At 44.6% G+C, this 27,772-nt stretch overlaps 1 protein-coding gene across 11 annotated transcripts in view; it reads left to right on the plus strand.

The window, feature by feature from the left end:
• Window positions 1–7,694, plus strand: part of Parp11 (poly(ADP-ribose) polymerase family member 11) — a 40,680-nt gene extending 32,986 nt beyond the window's left edge. For all 11 annotated transcript variants that reach the window (XM_052719791.1, XM_052719789.1, XM_052719790.1 and 8 more), the window contains 2 exons: window positions 2,952–3,103; window positions 4,840–7,694. In XM_052719791.1, coding sequence (XP_052575751.1) covers window positions 2,952–3,103; window positions 4,840–5,156 — 469 coding nt within the window. In that variant the 3' untranslated portion in view covers window positions 5,157–7,694. The remainder of the gene's footprint in view (window positions 1–2,951; window positions 3,104–4,839) is intronic.
• The last annotated feature ends 20,078 nt before the right edge of the window (window positions 7,695–27,772 follow it).

Genomic DNA, 27,772 nt, shown 5'->3' on the forward strand with positions numbered 1-27,772 from the left:
AATGGAATCTAGTCATTACAGCTCATAAAACTTGACCTTAGAGGTAAATGTATTTATTAATCAGGTGTTTGCTTTCACAAAACAACCATCACAATATGGATTAATGAATACCAAACTTAACAAGGAAAGCCTTTTGGATAATTTAACTCAGCCTCTCTAAAGTGGTTGAGAAAGTTTCTTATGACGGAAGCAGTGTTCCGGGTGATGGTACAAAGACGATGAGTAACGGGTGGTGAGAAGTCTTTTGGGAAGACTTGGATGTCAAGCTTGCTTGCTTCTTCAGCCCAGCAACGCTATCAGGCACTTAAGTGAAAGTGTAGGTTGCTTGTCACACTCAGGAAAGATTCAAAACCAGAAAGGGCAGCTTGAATTCTGAGGGAACTTTGAGTCCAAAAGACTTTGGGAAGTTGGAAATGGACCAAAACAGATAGTTTACTTTTTTAAAGCATTCTTTTCCATTAGCTGTTAAGGGAAGTATATGTGCATTGTTAAAAAAAAAAATGAGACAGTTCATACACACAGTCCTAGAAAAAGAAACTAGGTAGAATTTCTTAGTGGAAAATGTGCTGTTATTGTGTGAGTGAAAGAGTTGCTTGATGCATGCCCTTCCTATATGAGCAGTGGTCTGGAAAGACAGTTGCTCTGAATCAAAGCCCATGCCCTGAAATTTGATAAATATTACTAAATGACCTCTGAGGAATATGCATTTTCATTTCTGTCATCATTTGAGTACATGTGTTTTAGTCACCTGTTACGATAAAATTTGTCAATTTATAATATGGGTATTTTACTTTGTTAATTAATTTTTACTTTTTAAACTGAAGTAAGTCTAAAGTATCAGGTTTATCTGTCAGTTGTTCCAATATGATTAGCTGAGAGAGGTCTGATTTGAAAAACTCTGAGAATTTTATTTGACTGCACTTAGTATGGAAGACATTCAATGACACTGTTAGCCCAGTGCAGTGTCTTCGGTCACCAGTGTCTAATGATAGCTGGGCTGGGGTTCTGTTCCCTCCCAAGGTTTGTAAGTTAAGAGGTATCCAGCAAATTCTGGTTAAGTGAAGGTGTTTTGCTGTGGAGAAAGGGCTGGAAGTGTGAGGAATAGCTGGGGGGATAATGTGTATTTCCCAGAGAACAAAGCTGAGGGAATTGCTCATAGCTTTTTGGGGAGTGGTTATCTATGGAGTTATTTTATAAAAGAGAAGAACTGTTGTATGTTTAAAGGAATATCATAGGCCAGTCAGTAGACATGGAAGTGGATTCTAGTTCATCGTTGGGATGAGTGCACTTCATATCTGTTAGTGTTGGTCACAGAACGACCCAGCCACAAGTCCTCCCTGTTAGAATGGATTTAAGCAACTCTTGGCTTTTCCAGAAAGCTGCTTTGCTGTCCATTCATGGTTCATATTACAGAAGACTTCTGTGCCTCAGCCTTCCTGTTGAACCTTGCTCTTTAAAATCCTAAGTGCCACTTACTGGTCCTGAGTGTGCTTTTGTATTTCCATGTATTATGTTTTAAGGAAGTCTCAGGCATAGCTCAGGTGAGCTAGCAGAGATGTACGGGGGTGACCTATTTTAAATATCTTTTTGGTGAAGCATTTCAAAACCCCAAATGCAGCAAATAGCTTCCAAACCCCATATTCCCATCATCAGATTTGACATTCCAGTACTTGGCTCATTGTCTTTATCTCACATCTCTCTGATAGAGGCAAAGCGTTTATTCCATCCCATGCTATTCTTGTTTCTTATCCCATGCTATTCTTGTTTCTTCTCAAAAGGAGGTATTTTCTGGCCTATAGTTTTGTGTTGTTACTTCATGGGTATGTATGTGTATATAACACACAGTATCATTTTGAGAAATACATTGATTTTTACAACATTGTATTTAGGCTTATTATTTTTTATATTTACAGTGCACCTGGATCTAATTTATTACATTGAACTTGTGTCTTTGTGAGACAGGGTCTCTCACCCTGTACCCATGGCTAGACTGGAACTCACTCTGTAGGCCAGACTGGCCTTGAACTCACAGAGATCTTCGTGCGTCTGCCTCCCGAGTGCTGGGATTAACTGTACCTGGCTCCTGCTTTTTATTTTCATATACAAATAGATAAGGACCCATTTTTCTACAAAAGCTTTTTAGGCCTTTTGGTTTTGTCTTTCTGTTATTAATATGATCTGTCCTCCAGCTCTGATGCACTGAAGATTTATTCACTAGGGAGAATGTTAAACTGGAGCTTGATGCTCCTTAAACTTCAAAATTCAGTCAGCTTACACAGACTTTGGGTATAAAAGAATAAAATGTGGTCCCAGCTCAAAGACAGAATTCTTTGTCTAAATATCTAAGAACTTTGTACTATTTGTTTCTAGTCTCATTTGTAACCATTTCTAATGCTTAGCTGCTTTAGATGATCAGCTGACCTCCCCTTTCTCCTCTTTTCCTCTTTGTTCCACAGTGCTGGGATGGAACCCAGGCTTTCCCACATGCCAGACAAGCACTGTACCCCTCAGCTATATGCCCGGTCTTTTGGGATGTAATTTTTAACCTTCAGTCTCAATGTTAGCTATACTTTTTGGTTTGTTCGTTTTTTGTTTTTTTTTTTTAATAGTTTCATGCAACCTAAGCTAACTTCAAAATGTTTTTTTAGCCTAGGATAGCCTTTAACTTCTGATCCTTCTGTCTCTGTCTCTTGTACCTTGGGATTACAAGCACTAAGTACCACACCTCACTGATAGCTGTCATATTTGATTACATGATTTTTATGTAACCCAGACCATTTGAAACTATTTCTTTGCTAGAATTGCTCTGTCTACTCATTTATCTTGTATGATTTATTTATATTGTTATCTCACCGTTTCTATTGAACTTTGCCCTTTAACATTTTAAATTAAGAAATACCACTCACTGGTATATTTTTCTGTTTTTGTATCTGAATGTTTTATGATTTTAGGAAAAAGGCTCAGCTCAAGAAAAAGAGAGGTGTCCCTCAGATCAATGAGCAAATGCTGTTTCATGGCACCAGCAGTGAATTTGTGGAAGCAATTTGCATTCACAACTTTGATTGGAGAATCAATGGTGTACATGGTGCTGTCTTTGGAAAAGGTAATAATCCGAATCTCAGGTCCAGGTTCAGTCATAGGGGAACGTTCCCTCTCTCTAGGGAAAATCGGTTGCTTTATGATTCAGAGTTGGCAGCAATGAAGCTAAAAGTTAGCGGACTCTAGTTTAAGACAGGTTGGAAGTGAGACTTGCACATCTGCCATAGTCAGTAGCTGCCTGGGTTCTGGTTATCCTGATGAGGAGCCTTGTTAGAGAAGCCTTGCGGTACCTGTAGTGTCTGAGTCAGCCCTTTCCATGGATGAGCCTACACACACCAAACTGCTCCATAGCAAATGCACAGAGTGATAGAAGCACATTAAGTACACTCTGGTATAGCAACTAGTGGTTTTGGTGTTTTGTTTGTTTGGTTGGTTTTTTTTTTTTGTTAGAAAATGATAGGTAAGAATATCAACATACACTAAAGGGAAAAATGGGTAAAATTCCACCTTATTTCTAGTGCCATGCAAGTCTCCGTTCTCCACCCTGTGGCATGACTCTAGCAGATAGGGAGAGAGCTGAGGAGGATAGGGGTGGGCATTTATTCTCCCAGTCCTTCCTTCGTGCTTCACTTCCAGCAAGAGAGCTGACTCCCCACATGTAGGATTAGGAGGTGCTAATTTTGAAGCAGTGAATTAATTTAAGGATAAGTACTAATACGGCTGCTCACTGTAGCTGTCAGAGGTCAGAAAAGTCAGGACACCAGTTCCATTGATATTGATTGGTTATGAGACTTTGCAATTTGTGTCCAATTTTTTAGAATTAGGCACTTGATTGATTGTGTCAATCATTTCTAGAGCGTTGAGTGCTTTATTGAGCGTTCATGACAGTAACTGACAGCGTTCAGGAATGCTCAGGCAGAAATAAATGTGCTCAATAGCTTCCTCTTACTATAACAAAACACCCAAGACAGCTTCAAAAAAGGAAAGATTCACTTTGACTCACAGTTTCGGAAATTTTAGTCTGTGCTCCATTGGCACTGTGGAGCCTGTTTTGAGGCAGACCATCATGGCAGAGTATGTCATATAAAGTGAACTGTCCATCCCTCCTGGCAGCTGGACCATGGCAAGTGTTAGGAAGAAGGTCTTTGGTTCATAATCCCCCTTTAAGGGCATGCCCTCTCTAAAGTCCCCACACCTCTCATTAGCACCAAGCTCCCAGAAGACTAAGCCTTTGATCCATGGGCCCCAGGAAGACTGAAGAGCCAAGGCACAGCTATAGCTTTGTACAGTCTCAGAATTTTGTTCCTGAGTATACTTCCTGGTTCTAGAGTTACTTCTGGATTGCCCTTGTCATAGCCAGCAGCCTCTTGAGTGTGAGCTCCTTGGATAGAGCAGTATTCTACAGAGCTTGACTGGATGCTGGGTGAGGGTTATGGGGAAGAGGTTGAGGAAGGACCCAGCTGGGGAGGATGGCCTCCAGTGAAATCCAGACCTCCACACTTCTCATCCCAGAATGCTTTTGTGTTTTGTTTCCTGGATTGCCTTGCAAGCTCTCTTTTGGAAACACAAGTGTGGCACCTAGTTTGTCCAGGGCACAAGAGGGCACTAGTGAGGCATGGGACACCTACAGCTGCCTCCATGGGGTGAGGGTGGGAATTGTGTCCTGTTCTTTAGGTGTGCAGAGGAGGAGGTCCCATATCTGTCCCTGTGGTATGGCTCATGTCTGTTCTCCTGTCATTCAGAATGTTGTCCCCGCCTTTCATCTTTTCTCCAAAGTAACCTTGGCCCTTTCTGTTGAAGGAACCTATTTTGCTAGAGACGCTGCATACTCCAGTCGTTTCTGCAAAGATGACATCAAGCATGGTAACACGTTCCAGATCCACGGGGTCAGCGTGCAGCAGCGACATCTGTTCAGAACCTATAAATCCATGTTTCTTGCTCGAGTGCTAATTGGGGATTACATAAACGGAGACTCCAAATACATGAGACCTCCTTCCAAAGACGGGAGCTATGTGAATTTATATGACAGCTGTGTGGATGACACCTGGAACCCAAAGATCTTTGTGGTGTTTGATGCCAACCAGATCTACCCCGAGTACTTGATAGACTTTCACTGACCCCGCTTCCCAGGCTCAGTGGTCAAAGCTTTGCTCTCTCGTTGCAGGAGGATTTGGCCCCCTGTCTTCTAGCCGCTAAATATAAATATTGGATACTTTTGAAACAGATGCAGGAAAGAATGCGGCTCGATATATAAAGAAGTACTGGCTGTCAGGTTGGTTATATGTTGTTCTGTTTCTGTCAGTTACAGTTTTGTTAAAGACCAATACTGTTGCCATTTAACATACATCAATGAGAGCCACTTAAAACCGAACGGGTTAGGTCTCATTACCGACCGAGGCCAGGTGGTCTTTAAAGGTCACATGTTTGTATCAGGTCAAGTGATTTTAGTTTGCGTTCCCCAGTAGGAGAACTAGCCCTTTATAAATTGAGTTTTGGCATTATTGTCTGTCAATGAGCGTGTCCCTTTGTTGGTCTTCTAAAGGGGGCATTAAAACCCTGAAACAGGCCCTGGTGCTCCCAGAGGAAAGACACAAAGGCATTGTCTGCCATGCTGGCATGTGAGCTAGCAGAAGAGAGACCAAGACAGAGCCTGCTTCCCACTGCTGTAGGAAGGCAGGCTGCAGCCCCAGAACAGTTCACAGCATTCTCACCTACCTCCCACAGCTGAGCTGACCATGGCTGCCAGTGGTCACCAGCTCACAGTTCAGTCCCCATTGCTCTGTGTCCCTGCCCCAAGATGTTTATTTTCTCTTTGTTTTCCAGGCCCTGCAGTGATCATTTCTAAGAGGCTTTATCTGTGTCCACCCCCCCCCCCCCACACACATATAGCTGTTCCATTGTGATCCCTAAAATCCACATGTCTTAGTAGCTGGGTATCTCCGTTTTGAATGATTATATGTGAAGAGCATGGGATGCTGGGAAGAAGTCTGGTTTCTTTAGAGTAGCGACTGACAGATCCCAACTCCTGAGCATCTGTAGAACAGAGTTGTGCTCATGGCTTTGCCTCTCTGCTTCCCTGCTGTGCTGTCCTGCAGATGAAGTGGACAGTACCAGCTTCCTCCTGCCCATTGGTGTTCTAGCAGAGGTTAGACCACACCCTAACATGGTGTTGTCCAGGTGTTTAAGTGTTAGACAAGGAGCTGCCTGTCTGATTGTCTACCCAGCATTGATTTTTCCATGATTCCCCATGGGAAAGATCACTCCCCAGGCCATTCACCCAGAACCTTTTCCTAACTCTTAATACTGCATCTTGTCTCTACTATCCCCATTCAGCTTTAGCTGAGATAAAGTGAGCACAATTTAGCTTCTGGTACCCCTGCCTGTATTGTTCTCTTTATCATTTGAATTGGAAAGCATCTAGAAAAAATACATGTGTGGAACAGGATTAGGGATGGTGATTCTTTCAGCTTCGTATATCACCAGATTTTCCTTGTAGCCCTGAACACGTGTAATTGTACGGTGGGTAGTACATAAACAGCACACAGGAAACTGGATGCACAATACTTGGGAGCACTGTGGCAGTAATGACTTCTTGGCCCAGTGTAGGTCCACCACTGGTTTAAGAAAGGACAGAAAGGGCTGGGCGGTGGTGGCGCACGCCTTTAATCCCAGCACTCGGGAGGCAGAGCCAGGTGGATCTCTGTGAGTTCGAGGCCAGCCTGGGCTACCAAGTGAGTGCCAGGAGAGGCGCAAAGCTACACAGAGAAACCCTGTCTCGAAAAACCAAAAAAAAAAAAAAAAAAAGAAAAAAAAAGAAAGAAAGGACAGAAAGGACACATTTTAAAACCAACAGTGGTCACTGCAGAAGAGCCTGGAGGCAAATAGGCTAGGCTGCCTACCTGCTCACCAAACCAGTGTTCGAGGCATTAGGCATTCAGGATCTAACAGTCTCTTCTAGCTGTGTTCATGTGAAGTATTGAAGGCCCGCTTCTCTCCAGGCTGTCTCCCCCAGCTTTCCATGCACACTTCTCTCAGTACTTGAATGGAATGACTCTTGTAGTTGGGGTTGTTTCCTTTTAGACTTGTGTGTCCGTGTCAAGGTGACTGAGAAGGCAGGCGGTCTGTACAATCAGTCTCCTTCGGTGGGTTGCATGAGAGAGGCAGGCCACATCACAGGGCCGCCCTAAGGAAGCACTGCATTGTTGGTGGACTGCCAGCCCCTTTTACAAGAAAGATGTGATTTTGATACGTGTTTTAAACTATAATGACATAGAATTCACTCATGTTAAACTTTTACTTGTTTTGTCTGGCAAGTGTATAGTGGAGCATCGTTTCCCCTGCTCATCGAATCCAGTGGGAGGGGAGAGTAAGGGAAGCCATTGCATAGTGATGAGCTGTGCTACAAAGCTGGCTGAATAAATTCCGTTGAGTACAAACTTGTCTTATCTCTGTGTGGAGTCTACACTTGGGGTAAAAAGAAATGTGTTTATGGAAAACATTTTCCTAAATCTTTTATCTCCCACCAGGAACAGTTGAGATTAATGGATCATTTTATTTCTAGACTGGTGGTAGTGGTGGTGATGATGGAGAATTCCGATATTTAATGTCTGAGTGTATTGTTTCCACAATTGTTGATTAAAGTTTTCTATATCAGGTCTTGGCTGCTGGTGTGTGCTGTGTGTACGCCTCTGATTTCTGGGTCTCAGTTCCAACTGGAATTTTCCTCTCAATCTTCGTAGACTCTCCAGGATTTTGCTGCCTATATCTCCCGTGGACCTCATTCCAGGTCCTCTTAGTTTTCGTTTAGGTTGTTGTGAGCAATAGCTGATCAGATAACCTGGGGATGAAGTCATGTCCTCTGCTGTTAGAAATTGGAACATATCAAGGCCTGGTGGCTGCATCGCCCTTCCCTTAAGGGTCCTGGTACAGTGGGTCAGTTCTGGGGGTGTGCCAGATACTTCCTCTCACTTGCACTCCCAGCTGTCCACAGTCAGCCTTGCTAAATGGAACAAAGGCCATCTGTGGCCATGGCCTGGTTTGCGACCCTAAAATTGTGTCCTTTCCTGTCTAAATGTTCAACTGATGGTAAGCCTCATTGTGATAAACATTCAGTTGACCTTTGGTTGATAGTAAGTGTACCATCTTCGTAGGTACTTTTCCTGGCATAGCTAGGGTGTGGAGTCACCTCGAATGTTTGGAGGGTTCATCCAAGAGCCACCTAAGAAGTAATCATCCACTGTCCCTGGCAGCAGGCTTCTCTCTAGACTTCCTTCTCTCCTTGGAGAAAGGGGATCTTGCTTGTTCAGCTTCTCTTTGTTTGTTTGTTTGTTTTTACTTTCTTTGGAGATAATGTCTTACTACATGGTCTCTGTGACCTCAGGCTGTGTACACAGCCCAGGAAAGTTAGCTAACTCCCGGGCATCAAATTACAGGATATGCCACCATGCCCAGTCTGCTCTTTATTACTATTAAAATTGCTTCGGGGAGCCTGGAGAGATGGTTCCGTGGTTAAGAGCACCGACTACTCTTCCAGAAGACCTGAATTTGGTTCACAGCACCTACTTTGGGCAGCTCACAACCATCTGTAACTCCAGCTCCATGGGCAGTCCAGTGCCTCTGGTATCCATGGGTGTCAGTACTTTTGTGTTCATACACCCCCCCCCCCCCACACACACAAAATAACAATAAAAATAAATGCTTAAGAACTATTTGGGGGACCTGGTGAGATGATTCAGTGGGGAAGGCGTTTGTCATTCAAGCAGGGAGACCTGGGTTCACACTCCTAGAGCCCTGTGAAAAGCCAGGCATGGTGCGCATGCCTGCCATCCCAGTGCTGAGGAAGTGGAGACAGGATTCCTGGGATTTGCTGGTTCTATAAACTGACATGACCATTCTATGATATGGTTAAGGGGAAGGTTTTTATTGTAGGTCTGAAAGAAAACAGCCAGAGGCATCTGGAAGAATCCAGAGCAGAAAAAGTAGTAGACTGATCATGGCCAGCAGATTGGACCTGGCCAGGAGAGAAGCAGGAGCAGGGCAGGAGGAGGGGGGCAGACTGAGGGAAGGTGAGAGATGAAGACAGAGAGGGCAAAAGAGGGAGCACGGCAGGAATAGTGTTGTTATAAGGAAAATGAGTGGGGGGGCGTAGGGAAGCTCCTCAGCTGAGGAAGTTTAGGGTAGGAGAGGAAGTGAGAAGAGTCAGGATGCCAGCATGGACTCTGAAATGTGTAACAGGTACTTGGGATAGATACTGAGGAAGCCTGGAGATCAGCATGTGCTTTTGTATGCTCATAGGCACCACAGGTAGCCATTTGTCCCTTTGCCAGGGATAAGGGACATGGTTCCTTTTGATAGCAGAGAACCAGCTTCACACGTTTAACTGCCAGAATTTGGGAAAATGGAGTTTCTGTTGGTCCTGACTTTGGTCAGCTGCTTTTGCTGAGTCAGCTCTAGGTTCAACCAGAGACCATGCCTTAAAGAATAAGGTGGAGACTGATAGAGAAAGACACCCTGAAGTCTTCCTCTGGCAGGTCTCCACATGCATGCATGTGCACACACACACATACACACCTTCACATGCACACACAAAAATGCATATGCATGCAAATACTTTTGCTTAAGATAGATAATTTCTCAGTGAAATTTTATCTTCTGATAAAGAGGAAATGTAGTGGGTAGCCATTCCAGCTTTGATCTGGAAGTTCCAACCCCCATTGAGACTTCAGCAACTGTCACGCCTACAAGGCGGGGCCAAGAGAGGCGCCTGGGGACCTGAGATCTGGATTGGATCAGGGAGCGTGCTCTCCGTTCAGGGACCCTGGATGGTGGAGGTGGCCCAAGCAGAGCTCCAGAGAACACCACTGGACTGCGATACACTTTCCCCAGACCCCGCGACCTACCTATCCCTTAATTTGTAAGTTACGCCATTAAATAAATCTCCTTTTGACTACATGGAGTGGCCTTAATAATTTCACCAATAAGGAAACATGAAAGGTCATGAAAGATAGCAAAGGAAGTAAAACAAATGTCCTCAGAGTCTCACTGTGTTACCCAGACTGGGCTCCAGAAATTCTCCTCCCTCAGCCTCTGGAGTAACTGGACTAGAGGCGTCAACCTCCATGTCTGACAAAAATTGGTCTAGTGGGAAACTTCAGCAAAGTGATGTTGCTGTTGTTGTGTGTGTGTGTGTAAAACATTTAATATTTACTTTTATTTGTGTATCTGTGTTGAAATATGTGCCTCATGTATTCAGAGGCCAGAAGAGGGCATTAGGATCCCCTGGAGCTGAAGTTGCAGGGTTGATAGCCACCTGATGTGGGTGCTGGGAACTGAACTCCGGTCCTCTAGAAAAACAGCAAGAGCTCATAACCACTGAGCCACTCTCCAGCCTCCCTGTTACTTTTTTGTAACCCTTCTTTTAAAAACATCTCTTCACACTGCACATCCTAAGAATCTTGGTGATACATAGCCTACATCATTTCCCCCACAGACAATTTTATGATGTCACTTGGGGCAACAGGTGAAGACCTGGACATACCAGAGAAGTAAGAAGTGGACAAGGAACCGAGAGCTTCAGGTGTGGTGTGAGTCATTCTTCCAGGGAGGGACAAGCCTTGCACATCTAGGGCAGGATCTCACAGGATGTCTTTTATCTTTACTTTTTCCCAAGGGAGTTTCCCTTGTCACCCCATCCGATGGAAGGAGGAGAACTCCAGAGAGTCCAGGCAGTCTCCCCTCTACTCTTGCCCCTTCCCTTACTGCCCTGGGCTTGCTCCATCCCAGGTAGGAAGCACCCCCGGGGTTCCCAGCACCAGACGGCAGGTCCTGCCTGTGTCTGATCTAAGTTTCCTGTCTTTTCTCAGCTTTAATTGCCTGGCTCCCGCTCTTCAGCGCTGCAGGCTAGAGGGACTTGGCTGTCAGTTATCTCTCTCACTGTGCGGCCGTTGTAACTTGGAATTTAGCATTGGTCTTGCTCATTTTCAAGTGTCTTCTCATAAGAGCAGAACACGAGTTTTATGCCAAAGACATTAGTATTTCCAGCAGCTTCTGAGCTTTGCTGTGCCCTCTGCCGAGCCATCAGACAGCAGGCTGCCTGCTTCTTCCTTGGCGTATGCTGACTCCACTGTGATGTAGTTTAACAGAGTCCCAATCCAGAATTGAATTCAAATCGCTTTGCTGTGTTAATTATAAATCCAGATGGTTCGCCTTGTATTTTTCCATCCCTTTTTAAAAATACCTTTTCCTGTGGGTCTTATTATGCTGCATTGTCTCTTGAATACCAGGGAAGCTGCAGGCTTTATAAGCCTACATTTGATTAAGACTCTCAGAGAGTCAGCGGTAAACCTGCTCGCTCCACTTACATTAGGTACCAATTTGGGAGCCAGCTGATCTGAATTTTATTTCTGGCTTTACTGTTTGATTCAGTGTGACCTTGGGTAACTCACCAGAGGACAAAGGTGAAATTGGTGAAAAACCAAGCAGGAAAAGGCCAAGGCTCCGAGCCCATGGCTGGATTTTGCTAGGTGCTATCTGACTGAAAGGAGCGTGTTCCGGTTTGGGCGAAGAAAATACAGCCGGAGGCATCCTGAACATGCAGAGAAGGAATGCCTGATTTTAAATATTGCTGTGTGAGTTACTGACTTTGAGTTCATTAAAAAATCACTAAATGCATTTTGATTTGGATTGGGACAGAATTTCCAGCAAGGACTTGGAGTAGGAAGAAGGAAGGATTGCCCCGGGTCTCATTCAAGCCCTGCCATTCAGCTGTCCTCCCATGCCCTTCAGGTTCACAGCTCTGGGCTCCTACGTGTGGGGTGCCAGGCGGGGAACCACTTGAACCTCGTCTGTACCCTTATGGTAGCAAGGAGGGCACACAACCAGAGCATCACCTTTGCCAAAGGTGACAGTTGCTAGCCACCTGGAGAACCTGGGACAAAGGTGGTGTTCAACCTATCCCAGAGAGCTCTTTTAAAAAAAAAAATGTGTGTGTAAGTGTGTGTGTGTACATGATCACATGTGTGCAGGTTGCCCAAGGAGACCAGAAGAGAGTGCGGTATCAGATCTGGAGCTGGAATTACAGGCAGTTTCAGTCAGGCCTGGGTGCTGGGAACTGAACTCGTCCTCTGCGTGTGTTTCTAACACGAAGCCTGCACTCTGTGCTCCTAATGCCGAACCAGCGCTCCAGCCCCAGGGAGGACTTTGAAAACTTTGTCTGCTCACTACTCTTTTTTGTGTTTTTGGAGCTGAGGACCGAACCCAGGGCCTTGTGCTTGCTAGGCAAGCGCTCTACCACTGAGCTAAATTCCCAACCCCTCACTACTCTTTCTTACCCAAGAAAATGTTAGGCAACCCCAAGTATATAGTTATAGTAAATAGGTACATAAATCAAATGTGTACTGATAATCATAAAGGTATTTATTTTAAAACAATTCTGTGGGATACATATAATTTTACCATTTATTAAAGACAAAAGCAAATTTATATACTAACAAAATGGATATGTTTATTTATTTTTCCATAGGGAACTAAATCTGGGCTGAATCCTCAATATTGCAGGATGTGAAGCATCTTTAGCACTATTCATTTGATCAATATTTTGATTTTATAAGCACCAGTGCTGAGAATTCCTCTTTGCATAGATGGGTAGGTAGCACTGAATGGGCAGAAATCTGTTTAGGGCCATTTCAGAAATTGCTGCAAATTCTATCTGAATCCAAAGCCAAAATGTATTTAATGATTTTTTTTTATGAACTCAAGTCAGTAACTCAAACAACATTTAAAATTAACATTCTAACACAGTCCTATCCAAAGACATATCATTCTGAGGCTTTGAGGCCTATGTGCTGAACAATGGTGGTAGGGAAATATTGGAAGTTTTTGTTTTCTATAAATTAAAACATCATGTTTCTCTTAGTTCAGGAAACTTTATATAACACTGTGGGGTATATGAAAGAGGAGAAGGGATCCTGTGATGGGAGCTGGAGAGATGGCTCAGTGGTTAAGAACACTGAGTGCTCTTCCAGAGGACCCAGGTTTGATTCCCAGCACCCACATGGCAACTCACAACATTCTATAACTCCAGCCTCTGGAGGGCACCAGCAAGCACATGGTACATATAAGTAAGTATACATAGGCAAAATACCCATACACATAAAGTCATTTGAAAAAGAAAAAGAGCACTGTAATTGATAACATCTCAAATGTGAGCTGAGGCATGGCAGGCAGTGTTTGCTAGCATTGTATGCTACATCAGCTTTACACACTGAAAGTATGATGCTGTGTGCAGAACAGGAGCTGTGCCGATGCTGTATGATGTCCAAAGGTTCATCACACATCTGATTTTGGTCATTGCATGTCTGGAAACATTTTACCAGATTTTCCACAGGCATCACATTTCTATGACTCTGATGCTCACATTCAGTTATGAGGCACTATATAGAGTCATAGCCACAGTTTCTAAGAAGCCGAGTCCTGGGGGATGATAGAAGATTCCCCTGAGGAGTGACATTGGAATGTAGAGATGGGAGATGAAAGATGGCCCCCTGACTCCACCACCCTATCCTTGATGACATAACAAGCAGAAGCTAAAGGCAGCCTGGAGCATGTCTTTCGTTGAACTGAAGGTAGCAGAATGAAAACCACCAAAATGTCTTGCCCCCAAAGCCCTGCACCTGGCCTAGGGACTCATTTTCCAGGAAACCTTGATGAGCACTGAGAGGTCCATGGGAGAGCAGAAGGGATCCTGTAGATTTTGGGGCAGCCCTACTATCCAGATGTTGAGGAGTCTAAGATCAGTCTCAGGCCATCAGCCATGCCATTCTGCTTTGGACACACATTCCTTTCTTCTGTCTCGCAAACTGTTTATCAACCTGGCCATACCACTTACTGCCTAGCCTTGGGGAGGCTTGGTTCTTTGTGGTGTGTTAACCCCGGAGGGTGACTGGGAAAAGGAGACATGAGACAGTATCATACCGTCTTAGGATATGTGAGTGCGGAATGACAGCCAAGACCCTCCTCTTTGGGAAGGGTGCTGCATCTAACGGCCTCACACAGCCCGGGCTCCTATGGGAGCCCTACAGCGCTTAGAGTCAGGGGCAGGCTTTCTCCCCACACCCTTCACTTTGTTCAGGGTCTTTCAGCCAAACCTCGACAGAAGCAACTCTGTAAGCTAACCAAAATAGGCCTTAATGCTTACCACAGCCAAGGGGACACACACCAGGAGCACTGTGGGTTGGGTATTCCAGGGAGGAGAATGCAGAAGCTTTTGGGAGGGGTCGTGTGCTTGGGTCCTGTGGTTTGTGAGTGGTCTGGGTAACTGAGATTTCACATTAGATTGGATACTATCAGAGAGCTGGACCTGGTGTGTCTAGACATCATCTCTGAAGTCTGACTCCAGATGAGCTGTCGTTGATAAGAGTGGATGTTTAATATTTGCCTTTGGTGGTGGGTGCCACAGTGACCTTACTGTGTCTGCTTAGACAAAATTAAGTGGTGTCCTTGCCTTGTCTCAGTTCCTCACGGGCTCAGTAACCTTGTCTGACTGGGGTGTTTTCTGGTTTGGGTGTGTCAGATGGTTTAGCTGAGAGTGCCAGGCCATTTCCAAATGTCAGGGCTCTTTTGTTGGTGTCTTTGTTTTTCTTTCTCTACTTACCTTTGATTTCAGCTATTTTTCTCCCTATGTGGAATTGTAAGTGAATATGTTCATTTATTCTACAAAGCACTTTATCCTCCACATATTACTATGGTGCAAAATACATAAGCCCAACCTGGAAGGAACTCCAAGTGTGGAGTAGGAAAGAATCAGAGGGTGTAGACACCCAGCCATTCTGCTGGTTTCTATGCCTTGCCTGGCTTTCTGCAAAGACTCTCTGTGTCCAGATTCTCAGGAAGCTCCTGCCTGCTGAGGACCACACTGAACAGTTAAAGTGAATTCATTCCTAGATTTGTAATTGTAGATGTAATTCTGAATGGTTTTATTAAATAAGAAACACAGAGCCAAATGCAGAGTTAAAAGCCCCAGAGGTCAGAGAGAAGTAGCTAAGAGCTGAGACCAAGACCGCCTTCTTACCACCCGCTGCTGTCCTTCCCCTCAGAAAGAGACCTACTTCCTGTGTGTCTGTCTTTTTATGGACTTTCTATTCTGCTTTCTCATTGGTTGTAAACCCAACCACATGACCTTCTTGTCACTGCCTGTCTATACAGACCTCCAGGTCTCTATGGTTGGTATTGAGATTAAAGGCGTGTGTCTCCAAGCTGGCTATGTCCTTGAACACACAGACTCTGACTGCCACGTGATCAGATTAAGGGCATGTGCTACCACTGCCAGACTTCTGCTATGGCTTGCTATCAGCTCTGACCCCCAGGCAACTTTATTAACATACAAATAAAATCACATTTCAGCACAAATAAAATATCACCATATGTAATCTCTCTCCTTGTACATTACAACTCTGAGACCCCAGTCTACCCTCAGGAGAGTTCCCAGTGTTTGCTCTCTGGTACCTCTGCATGGTTGGTCCATGAGTGATATCCAAGCTTGCTTCCTGTTACTGTGATAAAACACTGCTCAAAAGAACCTCAGAGGAAGGGTCTGTTCTGTCATAACACTCCTGGGTCACACTCCATCACTGAGGGAAGTCAGGCCAGGAACTCCAGGCAGGAACCTGGAGTCGGGAACCGAAGCAGAGGCCATGGAGGAATGCTGCTTACTGGCTCGCTCCAAGGTTACCTTTCTTATATCTACCAGGACCACCTGTCCAGGGGTAGCATCCCCCCTATGGCTGGCTCCTCCCATGCCAATCATTAATCAAGAAAATGTGCCACCAATTTGCCTACAGCCAAAGTGATGGAAGCAATTCTTCAGTTGACATTTCTTCTTCCCAGATGACCAGCTTGTGTCAAGGTGATAAACAAACAAACAAACAAACAAACAGACCAGACAACCCTAACCAGCACGGATGATGCAAGTCAACAGTGATATCCTGCCTACACTTATTATAGTCTTCTCAAAGGAATGGTTTGTTTTTTCAAGAAAGAAACTTTCTTCAGTTTTTAAAAATTTTCTCTGTGCGTGCATATGTGCACGTGTGTGTGTGTGTGTGTGTGTGTGTGTGTGTGTGTCCGTGTCTCTGTGTGTGTGTGTCTGTGTCTGTGTATGGTGTATGCCATGTGTATCCAATGGTTCCAGGAGGCCAGAAGAGGCCATCTGATCACCTAGAGGTGGAATTACAGGTGGTTATGGTTATGTGACAGGTCCTCTTAGCCGCTGAGCCATCTCTCCAGCCCCAAAAGGACATTTTAGTTAGGCAAACAATTTGGTGTTGATTGCATTTTCTGACTGGTTTTACGGTTTGGGTTTGTTTTGCCCAGGTAAGATGTTAAAGAAGGCATCCTGGGAGGCTTTCAGACAGGTGAGTGTCTAGACAGGTCAGTGTTGTGAGAGCAGTATCCACTAGGTGGCAGCATCTAACTTGTGGACTGGGTCAGCAAAAACCCGCTTTCATATCTAAATTTTAGGAAAGATTAACGGACTGTCCAGAAACCATCTAGTCAGATGGGTGTAGAGCATTGTTTGTTTTAACTAAGTTGTGTATTTACCCCATTTATAGCAATTCCTAGGGAAACTGAGCCCCACCCTAATAATAACCCAGACTCATAGTTGTCAGTTTGGCCAGTTGAGTTTTCTTAAACCACGTCACATACTAAATAACACCTGAGTTCACTTGTGTGCTTTCCTCATGTGAGATGTGACTTCATCCAGGGAAGTGTTTCTGGCACTTTCTGAGCCGGTGAACACTGTGGTGGTTTTCTGTGAGTCACCAACCCTCCAAGAAACCTTACTCCCTCCTCATTCCTAATCTGTTAGTCTTCTCCCCAGGGCTGCTTATGGTCCTGCCCCTTGACTTCACTAAAAGAGCCTGCAGGCTTTACCATCCTCCCCGTGCAGATAAGATACCAGGCTCTCAGCTTCTCACTCAGCAGCTCAGAGCACCTGGGCACTCAGGTTGCACATTGCATGCTCTTTATGAAATGTGCATCTGAAAAGATGAGTTCAAAAGTGGGACCTGTGCTGTTTCAGCCTCCCTTCCTGAGGTGGTGGACCTGGGCAAGCTAAAATGTTTAAAGCTGTGATGTGTATATTGTTCCTACACAAAAGAGGCAAGATCAGGTAATTTGCCACAGTAAAGGACCGAGGGTCTGATGTTTTGATGTCAGAGTCCGACATAAGACTCTCCCCTCCTCTTCCTGTATCTTTATTCCTCTTGCTGGGGTCTTACTTCCATTGTACCTTTGTTGCTCTGTAGCCATGGTGCCTACACTTGATAATAGTTTGTGTTGAAAAGCCAGGTACCCTAGTCAGCTACTGGCATCTGTCAGAGCGCCCCACCTCTGACCCTGATTTACAACTTACTAGTCACATAGAAGTTGACCTGATTTTTGGAACTGCTGTTTCCTCACTCTTTAGTGCTGCTGGGGAGACCCCAGAGGCTGTTTGAGGGTGTGAAGCCCTTGGCACAGGGTCTGACATTTGCTAGCTGCTCAATATTTAGCTGGACAGGGCCTCTGAAGAGCAGTGATTAAAGACCCAGAAGATGGAGACGATGTAGTGTCAGCTCTCCCATCCGTCTGTACCCCAAGACAGTGCAGATGTTGGGATGCAAGATAGAAATGCTAAACTAGATAAAGGCCAGGCAACAAAAACTAGACCAGAAGTGTACTTCAGGGTCCTTACCGTACACACCCCTGGCATCCGGTCATACATGTATCTCACCCATTCCAGAGAGTGAGCAGCAAGCAGGCATGGCCATGGGTATGAAGAGTGTGGACAGGTCTTGCATCTTCAAACTGCCAGCAGTGACAGGAAACTACTGCTCTAACAGCATCTAGATGCTTGTACCATCCAGTCCAGTGTCTTGATGTCATTGTTCTGGAAGGTCCTCCTGGGCTGTCGTCTCTGTGGCAGCTACCCAGTGCCTCAGATGTCCACATTTACATAGATGGTTTTACAAATACTTAGGTCAACCTGGAATCTAACCTTGACTCTTCTATCAGGCTGCCAGCTCACACCCTTGTCCTGAGCCCTGGTTCCACATTTGTGAGATGAGGAGTGGGCTTTGTGGTCCCTCTCAGATAAAATTTGTGGTAGCACACAGCTCTGTCTCCTCTACTCCTGTGGTGATTTGTGGTGGGAGTAAGATAATAATCCTACAAAGAGGCTCGTGTGCATAGTCATTCTGGTTTCGGATCAGACTTGGGCCATAAAAAAATGGAGAGCAGAGCTGAAGAGATGGCTCAGAGGTTAAGAACACTGACTGATCTTCCAAAGGTTCTGAGTTCAATTCCCAGCAACCACATGGTGGCTCACAACCATCTGCAATGAGATCTGGTGCCCTCTTCTGGCCTGCAGTCATACATGCTGTATACATAATAAATAAATAAAATTTAAAAAATTAAAAAAAAATTGGAAAGCAGCCAAAACACTAGTGTGCGAGATACACAAAACTAAAGGTTCAGTAATGGAGGGCCCTTCCAGAGTAGTCTCCTGGGTGGTTTTAGAGATCCATGGTTCGCCCTCTTGCCAGAGTTGGAGAAGTCTCCTCCATCCAATCTGAGGACTGCATTCCATAGGGCCCACAGTGTCGCTTATGATTGCTCCCACTGTGTCCATGTGGGTCTTAGCCTTTAACAGCTGAGCCCTTCCTCCAGCTGATTAGGTGACCACAGGCAGAAAACAGCTGCAGAGGGATTTGGATTTTGAGAAAATGTCCCCAAATGTGTTGTAAACACAGCAGAAGTTGTAATTGACACTGCTTGGTGGGAAAGAAGAAAATGCAGCGAGGATGCTGTACAGGCCTCATAGGAGGGGAGCATCATGCTTTCATCATCCATGTGAGAACAAATGAAGGAGGCGGAGCCAAGGACAACATTAAATAGTAACGTGCAGGAGGCTGGCCCTCAGCCAGGGAAACCAGCAGAGAGCCCATGGGGGGGAAAAGGATCCACTGTGGTCTCCTGCTTCTTCACGATTCCGGGCGTTTGAGGCTGGGTTAACCCTTGCTGTGGTCTGGTTATTATGAACCAATACATTACTCTTTCTAGGATGAGTACTGTGCTGCAAGCTTGTAATCCCAGGTCTCAAGGGGCTGAGGCAGGGGGTTCATGAGTTTGAGGCTAACCTAGGCTACATAGTTCCAGGGTAGCCTTGAGGTTATTCTGAGACTCCTTTGCCCAAACTGGTTTGGGTTTCTGACACATTCAACCAAGAGTCCTGACTAGTGAAGACAGGAAGACAGCTCTGATTTTGATATATTACATTTCAAAAGACCCTCCCCCAATAATTGAACACAACAGAAAATCCAGAAAGGCTAATATTGGTGAAATTATTAAGGCAACTCCACGTAGTTAAAAGGGAGGTTTATTTTGTGGGGGTAACTTACAAATGAAGGGATAGGTTATAGGGTCTGGGAAAGGTGTAGCACAGTCTGGCAGTGTTCTCTGGAGAACTCTGCTCGGTCTCCCTCCAGCGTCCAGGGTCCAGGAACCAAGAGAGCCGGCCCATCCGGATCTCGGGTCTTCAGGGTCCTCTCGCGGCCCCACCTTGTAGTCGTGACAGTTACTGAAGCCCCAATGGGGCTTGGAACTTCCAGATCAAAGCTGGAATGGCTACCCACTACAGGCTAATAGTGTGTATCTTCTCTCATTTCTGGTTTCTAAGTTTTATATGGATACATAATATCATGTATTATGACATGAAAGTAGAAACAAAACTCTCTGGAGCAGTGGTTCTCAACTTTCCTGACGTGACCTTTGATACAGTTCTCATATCGTGGTGTCCTCCAACCATACAATTATTTTTATTGCTACTTCATAACTGTAATTTTGCTACTGTTATGGATCATAACGTAAATATGTGTTTTCCAATGGTCTTAGGCAACTCCTGTGAAAGGATCATTTGACCCCAAAGAGGGTCATGACCCACATGTTGAGAACCACTGGTCTGGAGAAACAAAGGAGGCTAAAAAAAAAGAGAAGGATGAAAAAAGGAGAGGAGGGTGAACATTTTTAGCATTCAGTATATATGTATGAAAACGTGAAAAATAAAATTTTAAAATGGCAAAGATAACCATATAATGCATGCATGTGTGTATGTTTGTGTGTATGTGCCTGTGTATGAGATGATAGATAGATAGATAGATAGATAGATAGATAGATAGATAGATAGATAGATAAATAGATCATCTTCAGAGATGATTTTTTTACAGGCATGGAAGTGGCTGAGCTCCCTAAGATTAAGAGGGAAGTGGTTGAGAGGGCATGCCAGATGAAGAACTCCAGCTCCCCAGACTATGCAGAGGAGGAGGGAGCAGTTGGTGGTGCTCCAGCCCTCCAGCCTCATGCTTCACAGCCCAAGCAGATAGTACATTGAACCCCATTGGGTCATTGCTAGCTGTGGGGTTTTTTAACTGCTGTAGGTCACATCTTCTATGATCTGCCTCATAAAGCTTTCAGGAATGGCTCTTATCTTTATTGCTCAGCCATCAGCCATCCCTCACAGCTTTGTGTCATCCAGAAATCCAGAACCTGAAATCTCATGACCTTAGCTCTAAATCTCTTCTTCGGGGCCAGATCTCACTTTTTCCAGCATCCATCATCTGATAAATACCATGCTTTTTGGCTTTGAAACTCTCCTAAGATCTTCCCACATGCCCTGTGGAAGGTGCAGCCGGGCAGACATGGCGTTGCAGATCTGACATAGATCAGCGTGGGAAGACTAACACCCCTTCAGCTGAGCACCACACTGGCTTCCCCGCCGGCACTGTTGGACTTGTAAACAATGACAACAAAATCTCAGATGTTTTCTTCAAAAATTGAAAAAAAAAAAGAAGCAAAACCAAGCCCACAAACTTACAGCAGTATGTAATTATACAGTTACGTTTCTTAATTAATGATTTAGTGTGTGTGTGTGTGTGTGTGTGTGTGTGTGTGTGTGTGTGTGTGCCTATGGAGGCTGGCTAGGGAAAGGTAGTAAATACCCTGGAGCTGGAGTTACAGCAGTTGAGAACCACCTGACAAGTATGCTAGGATCCGAGCTCAGGTCCTCTAAAAGAATAGCAAGTGCTCTTAACTGGTAAACCGTCTCTCGCGCCTAAGGTTTCATTTTTAAAGCCTAAACAAAGGCCTTTATATTGGCTCAAATTTATTATTTATTTTGTACACAAAAGAATGATTATTGTAGCACAGCATAATAAGTAACTGGAAATATACCAGCCCTCAAATAGGGAAGTATTAAATTTCTTATAATCCGCATATGACACAGTCTCACATATTTATGAAAAGGATCTTTTTGAAGAATATTTGATGTCATGGCAGCATGCTCATGATATACTGTTAGGAAAAATTCAGAGTTCAAACTACATGTAATAATAACAAGTCCAGATTCCTGCCATGGGGGAAGGAAGGGAGTGTTCCTGTCAAATTTTATCTGACTTGGATTAACTGATGATTCCACTTTCAGAAAATACTTTTTCACCTCAATTTTTTTCTCAACTATCAGCCATCTTTCATGCCTTTGTGTTATCCAAAAAATTGGTCCACTGAATAGGACATAAAAGTGCTTGCACCATTGGGCAAATAGAGAGGAGACATTGGGGACTGCCCTGCATGTGGGGTCAAAGTAACCCAGAACCACCTGAAGTGTTATTGAATGATTATTTTACTCTATTATAGTATATTGCTTGGAAGGACACCCAGACTGAAAGCCTCTTAACGGGTCACATCAGGGGCTTGGAACTCAGTGGTAGTGTTTACTTAGCATGTGCAGAAGCATGGGGTTCCATCCCCCAAAACAAAAAGATTCGTCCATCTTCCCACCACTTGCCAGACTTGATGCCTTAGTCTGGTCTGTCCTCTCAGAGTGCTCTGTATCGAGGCTTAAACACTTGAAATCTACTCTTCTCGGTCCCAGAGGCTGAGACTGCAAGCTCAAGGTGCTGGAGGGTCTAATGTCTGGTGAGGGTCTACACCCAGGTTCTCAGTGACTGCTAGAAGGGACAGACAAACCTCTGTCTCCTGTAAGGACACTGATGTCATTCATGAATACTCTTCATGACCTCATGACCTTCCCAAACTATGTACGTCATGAAGTAGTAGGTCTTTAAAATAGAAAAGTGGGGGGGGGATACTGATAGCCTGGCCATAATGAGCACTTTTTTAATTATTAAATTTTTAAAATTTATTTTATATACCAACCACAGTTTCCCCTCCCTCCAATCCTCCTGTTCCCTCCCCCACCTCCTTTCTACCCACCACCATCCACTCCTCAGAGTAAGGCCTCCCATGGGAGTCAACAATGCATGGCATATCTAGTTGAGGCAGGACCAAGCTCCCCACGCTAACCCCCCCACCCCTCCACTCCCCCACCCTCACCCCGGCGCATCAAGACTGAGTGAGGCATCCCACCATAGGGAATAGGTTCCAAATAGCCAGCTCATGTACCAGGGACAGATCCTGGTCCCACTGCTAGGAGCCCCACCAACAGACCAAGCTACACAACTGTTTCCCACATGCAGAGGGCCTAGGTCAGTTCTATGCAGGCTCCCTAGCTGTCTGTCTAGAGTCCGTGAGCTCCCACGAGCTTGGGTCAACTGTCTCTGTGGGTTTCCCCCGTCATGATCTTGACCCCCATAATGAACATTTTTGTCCAGATTCTAACTGTTTGCCTAGTAGTTCAAAGTCTGAACTCCCTGGTGCTCCATTGTATGATTTCAATCGAGACCTGTAACTGAGGCTGCTGTCTCCCCATCTACAAAATGGGATTTTCTTCTGTGAAGGTCTTTGTGTCTGTCTGGTCTCTGGAGACAAGTGTGGTACAAACAAGACACTCTTGAATTCTGCTGCCAGAGAAGACAAGTGGATTACAGGAAAGCTCTTTCATCTTACAGGCTAAGTACCTTGAAGGAGCCTCAGATGGGAGTTAAGCTCTGCCAGCACAGGGTGGAAAATCCGAAGGACAGGCAAAAGAGGAAGATGGGAGTTCTGACAAATGGGGGTGGAAGGCACCTGCAGACTCCACTGTTTTGATGACAGCAAAAGAGTGATCATTTTCCATGCCATGGAAACATTCTTTGTCCTTAACAAACCCTTTATTTTCACGGAGTTCTTGAAGACAGAAGAGACCCACATGTCTGTACAATATCAATCAGGGAACAGCTAAGACAGTGACCTTCTGAATACTACTTGAAAGCTGATGTCTATAAAACATGGGCTTCCAGGAGGGGAGTGTGTTAAAATGCAAGGATGCTTAATGCTCAGTATTTTAATAGCATAGCATTCCTTTTCTTTTTTCCCTTCTTTTGTTTTCTTTTTTCTTTTTCTTTTTTTTCTTTTTTTTCCCCTCAGAGTTTCTCTTTGTAGCAATGATTGTCCTGGAACTCACTGTGTAGGTAGACCAGGTTGGTCTTGAACTCAGAGATCCTCCTGCCTCTATCTCCTCAGTGCTGGAATTAAAGGTATGAGCCATTATGTCCAACAGCAAAGCATTTCTTACTTTGAAGTTACTACTCCAGAAATTGGTATTCTTGTCCAACAACATTCCATATTATAGATTAAAATGATGACCACCCAGGACATTTTAGTCAAGTGAGTAAAGAGATGGTAAATCACTTCGAGGTTTTGCCCAGTGCTATAGTTTGTTTCCTCTAAAGTCCATGTCTCAAAAGCTCAATCTGGCCAGGTAGTGGTGGTGCACGCCTTTAATCCCAGCACTCCGGAGGCAGAGCCTGGTGGATCTCTGTGAGTTCGAGGCCAGCCTGGTCTACAGAGCGAGATCCAGGACAGGCACCAAAACTATAGAGAAACCTTGTCTTGAAAGGCTCAATCTGCAATGGAACAATGATGGGAAGTGGCACCTAAGGAGAGGTGTTAGGTCACCTGGTTAAAGCTACTTGTCACTATAAAGGGCTTTTGAGAATGTGCTCAGGCCTCTTGCCTTCTGTCATGTGAGGACACAGCAAGAAAGACCCTCACCAGAATTTTCTCTCATTTTAGCCTTGGATTTTCTAGCCCTTGGAACTGTGCAAAACAAAGATCTATACTTATAAGTTCCTCAATCTTGGGCATTTTGTTATAGCAGCACACAGCAGACCATAGTGCTCGTGGTCTAATTTAATCTGTGTCGAGGTGTCAGATCTGGAGAGGCCAAAGCCATTGAAAGAAGTCTTAATAGTCAACACGAGTCAAGAGAACTTGTGGTCTTTATTGTGGTTTTCTGGGGATGGAAGGGATGATGCAGGTGAGAAGGACAAGTTTGGGGCTTTGAGCAAGTGTGGGATTGGGCAGTTTGAATTTTATCAGGCTCTGGGGTAGGAGAGTGGCCTCTGTTGTTTGGTATCTGGCCCTATGATGATTTTGGACAGGGTGAGTATTGCCTGACTGCATGACAGTTAAAGGCTATGGGCCTTGGCACTAGTCGGTTTGTACATGGGAGGCAAGCAAAGGGAAGCCTCTGCTTCTCCGGGAATCAGCATTGGGAAAGGCAGTCTCCTTGGCCAGTGAGGTTCCCAGGATGTCAGAGCACCACTGAATAGAGAAAACAAAATGAATTAGCATTAAACTAAAATGGAATCTTGATTTCTCTCCACTCCTTATTTTGTCACCAGCTCTCCCACCTTATTAGGGTGGTTTGTTGTGGAATCTTATTTTAAGATGCGTTACATTTGTTTATGCTGTGGAACATTTGTTTTAATGAAGCAAAGATGTGTTGCATTCTTTTATGTTGCATTTGTTTGACTCTGTGAAGCTGTGTTAATTTGCCTGTCTAAAATACCTGACTGGTCTAATAAAGAGCTGAATGGCCAATAGTAAGGCAGGAGAAAGGATAGGTGGGGCTGGCTGTGGTGATATTATGTCTCCCAATATATTGTGCACTCTAATAAACTTACCTGGGGTCAGAGAACAGAACAACCACTAGATAGGCATAGAGGCCAGAAAATGGTGGCACACACACCTTTAATCCTAGGACTTGAGATCTCATGTCTTGCTTTCAAAAGACACATGCCTTTAATCCCAGGAAGTGATGGCAGGAAGCATAAAAGTATATAAGGCATGAGGACCAGGAACTAGAAACTTTTAAGCTTTTAGGCTTTTAGCAGCAGTTCAGCTGAGATCCATTTGGATGAGGACTCAGAGGCTTCCAGTTTGAGGAAACAGGACTGGCTGAGAAATTGGTGAGGTGAGGTTAGCTGTGGCTTGTTCTGCTTCTCAGATCTTTCAGAATTCACCCCAATACCTGGCTCCTGGGTTTTTTATTATTAAGACCATTTAGCAATTCGTGTTACAACTGGCAGGCAGAGAGAATAAGTAGGAAGAGCAAGAACAAAGAGAGGATGATGCTGGGGGCCAACCACCGAGCCACACAGCCATCCAGCCACACAGCCAGCCATGGAGTAAGAGTGAAAGTAAGATATACAGAAGAGAAAGGGAAAAGCCCAGAGGCAAAAGGTAGATGGGATAATTTAAATTAAGAAAAGCTGGCTAGAAATAAGCCAAGCTAAGGCCGGGCATTTATGAGTAAGAATATGTCTCTGTGTATTTATTGGGGAGCTGGGTGGCAGCTCCCCCAAAAGAGTCAAAGAGTAAAAAAACAACCAACAACAATGACTGGCCACATATGAAAGGTATGATGGACTTCTCCCCTTTGGGCACCAATTCTGTGAGTTCTAATAGAGGTGGACTATTTGATGGGGTATATTATAGAATGGCCTATTTACTGTTCTTGGGAGATAATCACTGGCCACCTGGTAGCTGCTACCCTGATGTCGCATCTGTGCCCAAAGGCAATGCTTTTTGTTCTCGCTGGCACCACATTCCCCTAGGAGCTCATCCGCCGTGAAAATGAAGGCTGCATTCAGTTTTCTTGGCAGCCAGGATGGGTCAAGCCTCTAGAGCTCAAGAGGAACAGAACGGCCTCTAGGAGTAGAGGGTTTGTGTGAGGTAGCTCCTTCAGATAAGACAGGGGCTTTTAAAGCCAAGAGAAAGTCTTTATTCGTCAGCCAGTGGGCTACGTGGGGAACTTGCCCAAAAGGTGTTCTTGGCTTTTTATGCACAAAAACCACATTCTGGTGGACACACTTCATTTAGCAAGAACAGTTAGCAGTAAGCAGAGCTGCAGAAGCCAAAAGGCAAGGTCAGGACGTTCAGGAATTTCCCAGAACTAGGGACTACGATGTGCTGGGCTCTTAGGTCAAAATCGTGCCTTGGTGCCTCTAACATGGCGTCAGTTGTGCTTAGGTCTGAGGGCCTGTTACAGTAGGTGATTACTCAGAAGACAATTACCAGTAGTGACCATTCTCAAGAACATCAGAGAAGTTGCAGTTAACCATAGGCCCCTCAGGGTAGGTATCCTGGGACCATGGGTGGGTTCTGAAACAGATGCAAACTAAACTTGACTAGCATCAGTTGGAACATGTTTCTGCTCTTGTCTTCAGCCCACAGACTTGATGCCTTTTCTTCCTCCACTGCACATACTGCATACTGTGGCAGTGGCTTGTTATTTAAGAAACAACAGCAAAATTACCATGCACTTCTTTCCCCTAGTTTGCTGTTTCCTAGATAGAAGTTTCTTCATTCCTACTTTACTGCCCATTTTACTGATCACAGATATGATCATTTCCCCCTCTTCCTTATAAAACATCTGGAGCCTCCCACCTTTCCCTTGAAGCATTTTACAGCTTCTCTTTGGATGCACTTTAGGGCCACTATTATTGTAATATAAAAGCCATTTGAACAAAGCCGGGTGTGGTGGTATACACCTATAATCTCATCACTTGGAAGGTAAAGATGGAAGGAAGGATCAAGAGTTCAAGGTTATCCTCAACTACATAGTAAGTTTCAGGCCAGTCTGGGCTACATGAACCCCCTCCCTCCACCCAGAAATAAGGAAAAGAAAAATTACTTGAACAAAAATACTGTGAGTCAGGTTAATCATCAGGATGGGGATACACTCAGACATCCCAGGCAAGGCAGAGCAGGGCACTGTGAGGCGTCCTTGGCCAACTCAGGAGTGTTGACACTTTAAAACTTATGAAGTATTCTGAAATATTTGATTTATTTCCAAATACTTCATTTTAGTATTCTTCATACTTAGTTGAGTGCAAGTTATGGAAAATATAGGAAGCAGAGATACAGGTGATGGGAGACCACTTTGCAACACAAGATGTTTTCATTAGACCCCAGAAAGGAATGCTGTTATAGCTTGAGACACAGAACTGATGGCCAGGGTAAACCTTGCAATTGCTTTGAGACCACCAACAGCAGAAAAGGCATGCAAGTGCTGAGGCAGCCTGCTAGGGTGGGTGGGACACAGAAAGTACCCTTGTTGATCTCCTTCCAGGTACTCCTGTGCTTGTCCTTAGATATGCTTTTTCAAGAGACTTGTCCAAGGTGGCTTCATACCTTATGGCCTTAGCAATCTTCATTCCAATGTCCATGTCTAGTAAGGTGCCGTGCACATAGCAGATGCTCAAGAAAGAATATTTAGAGTGAATGATCTAAAACTGGATGAGTGTTGTCCTCAGAAGCCCGCTCTACCTCACCTTTCTTTTCTCACCATAAGCATCTTCCTACCCAGGGCTAGCCATGAGATTTCTCTCAGTTTAGACCTTGAAGTATCCTGGGTCAGTTTGTGTTGTTGCCAAACTGTGTTGCCTGTCTTTGGAAATGTGTGTTTTACAAATCA

This window comes from Peromyscus californicus, unplaced genomic scaffold (assembly GCF_007827085.1).
Source record: "Peromyscus californicus insignis strain IS unplaced genomic scaffold, ASM782708v3 Scaffold_6__1_contigs__length_162567912, whole genome shotgun sequence".
NCBI lineage: Eukaryota > Metazoa > Chordata > Mammalia > Rodentia > Cricetidae > Peromyscus > Peromyscus californicus.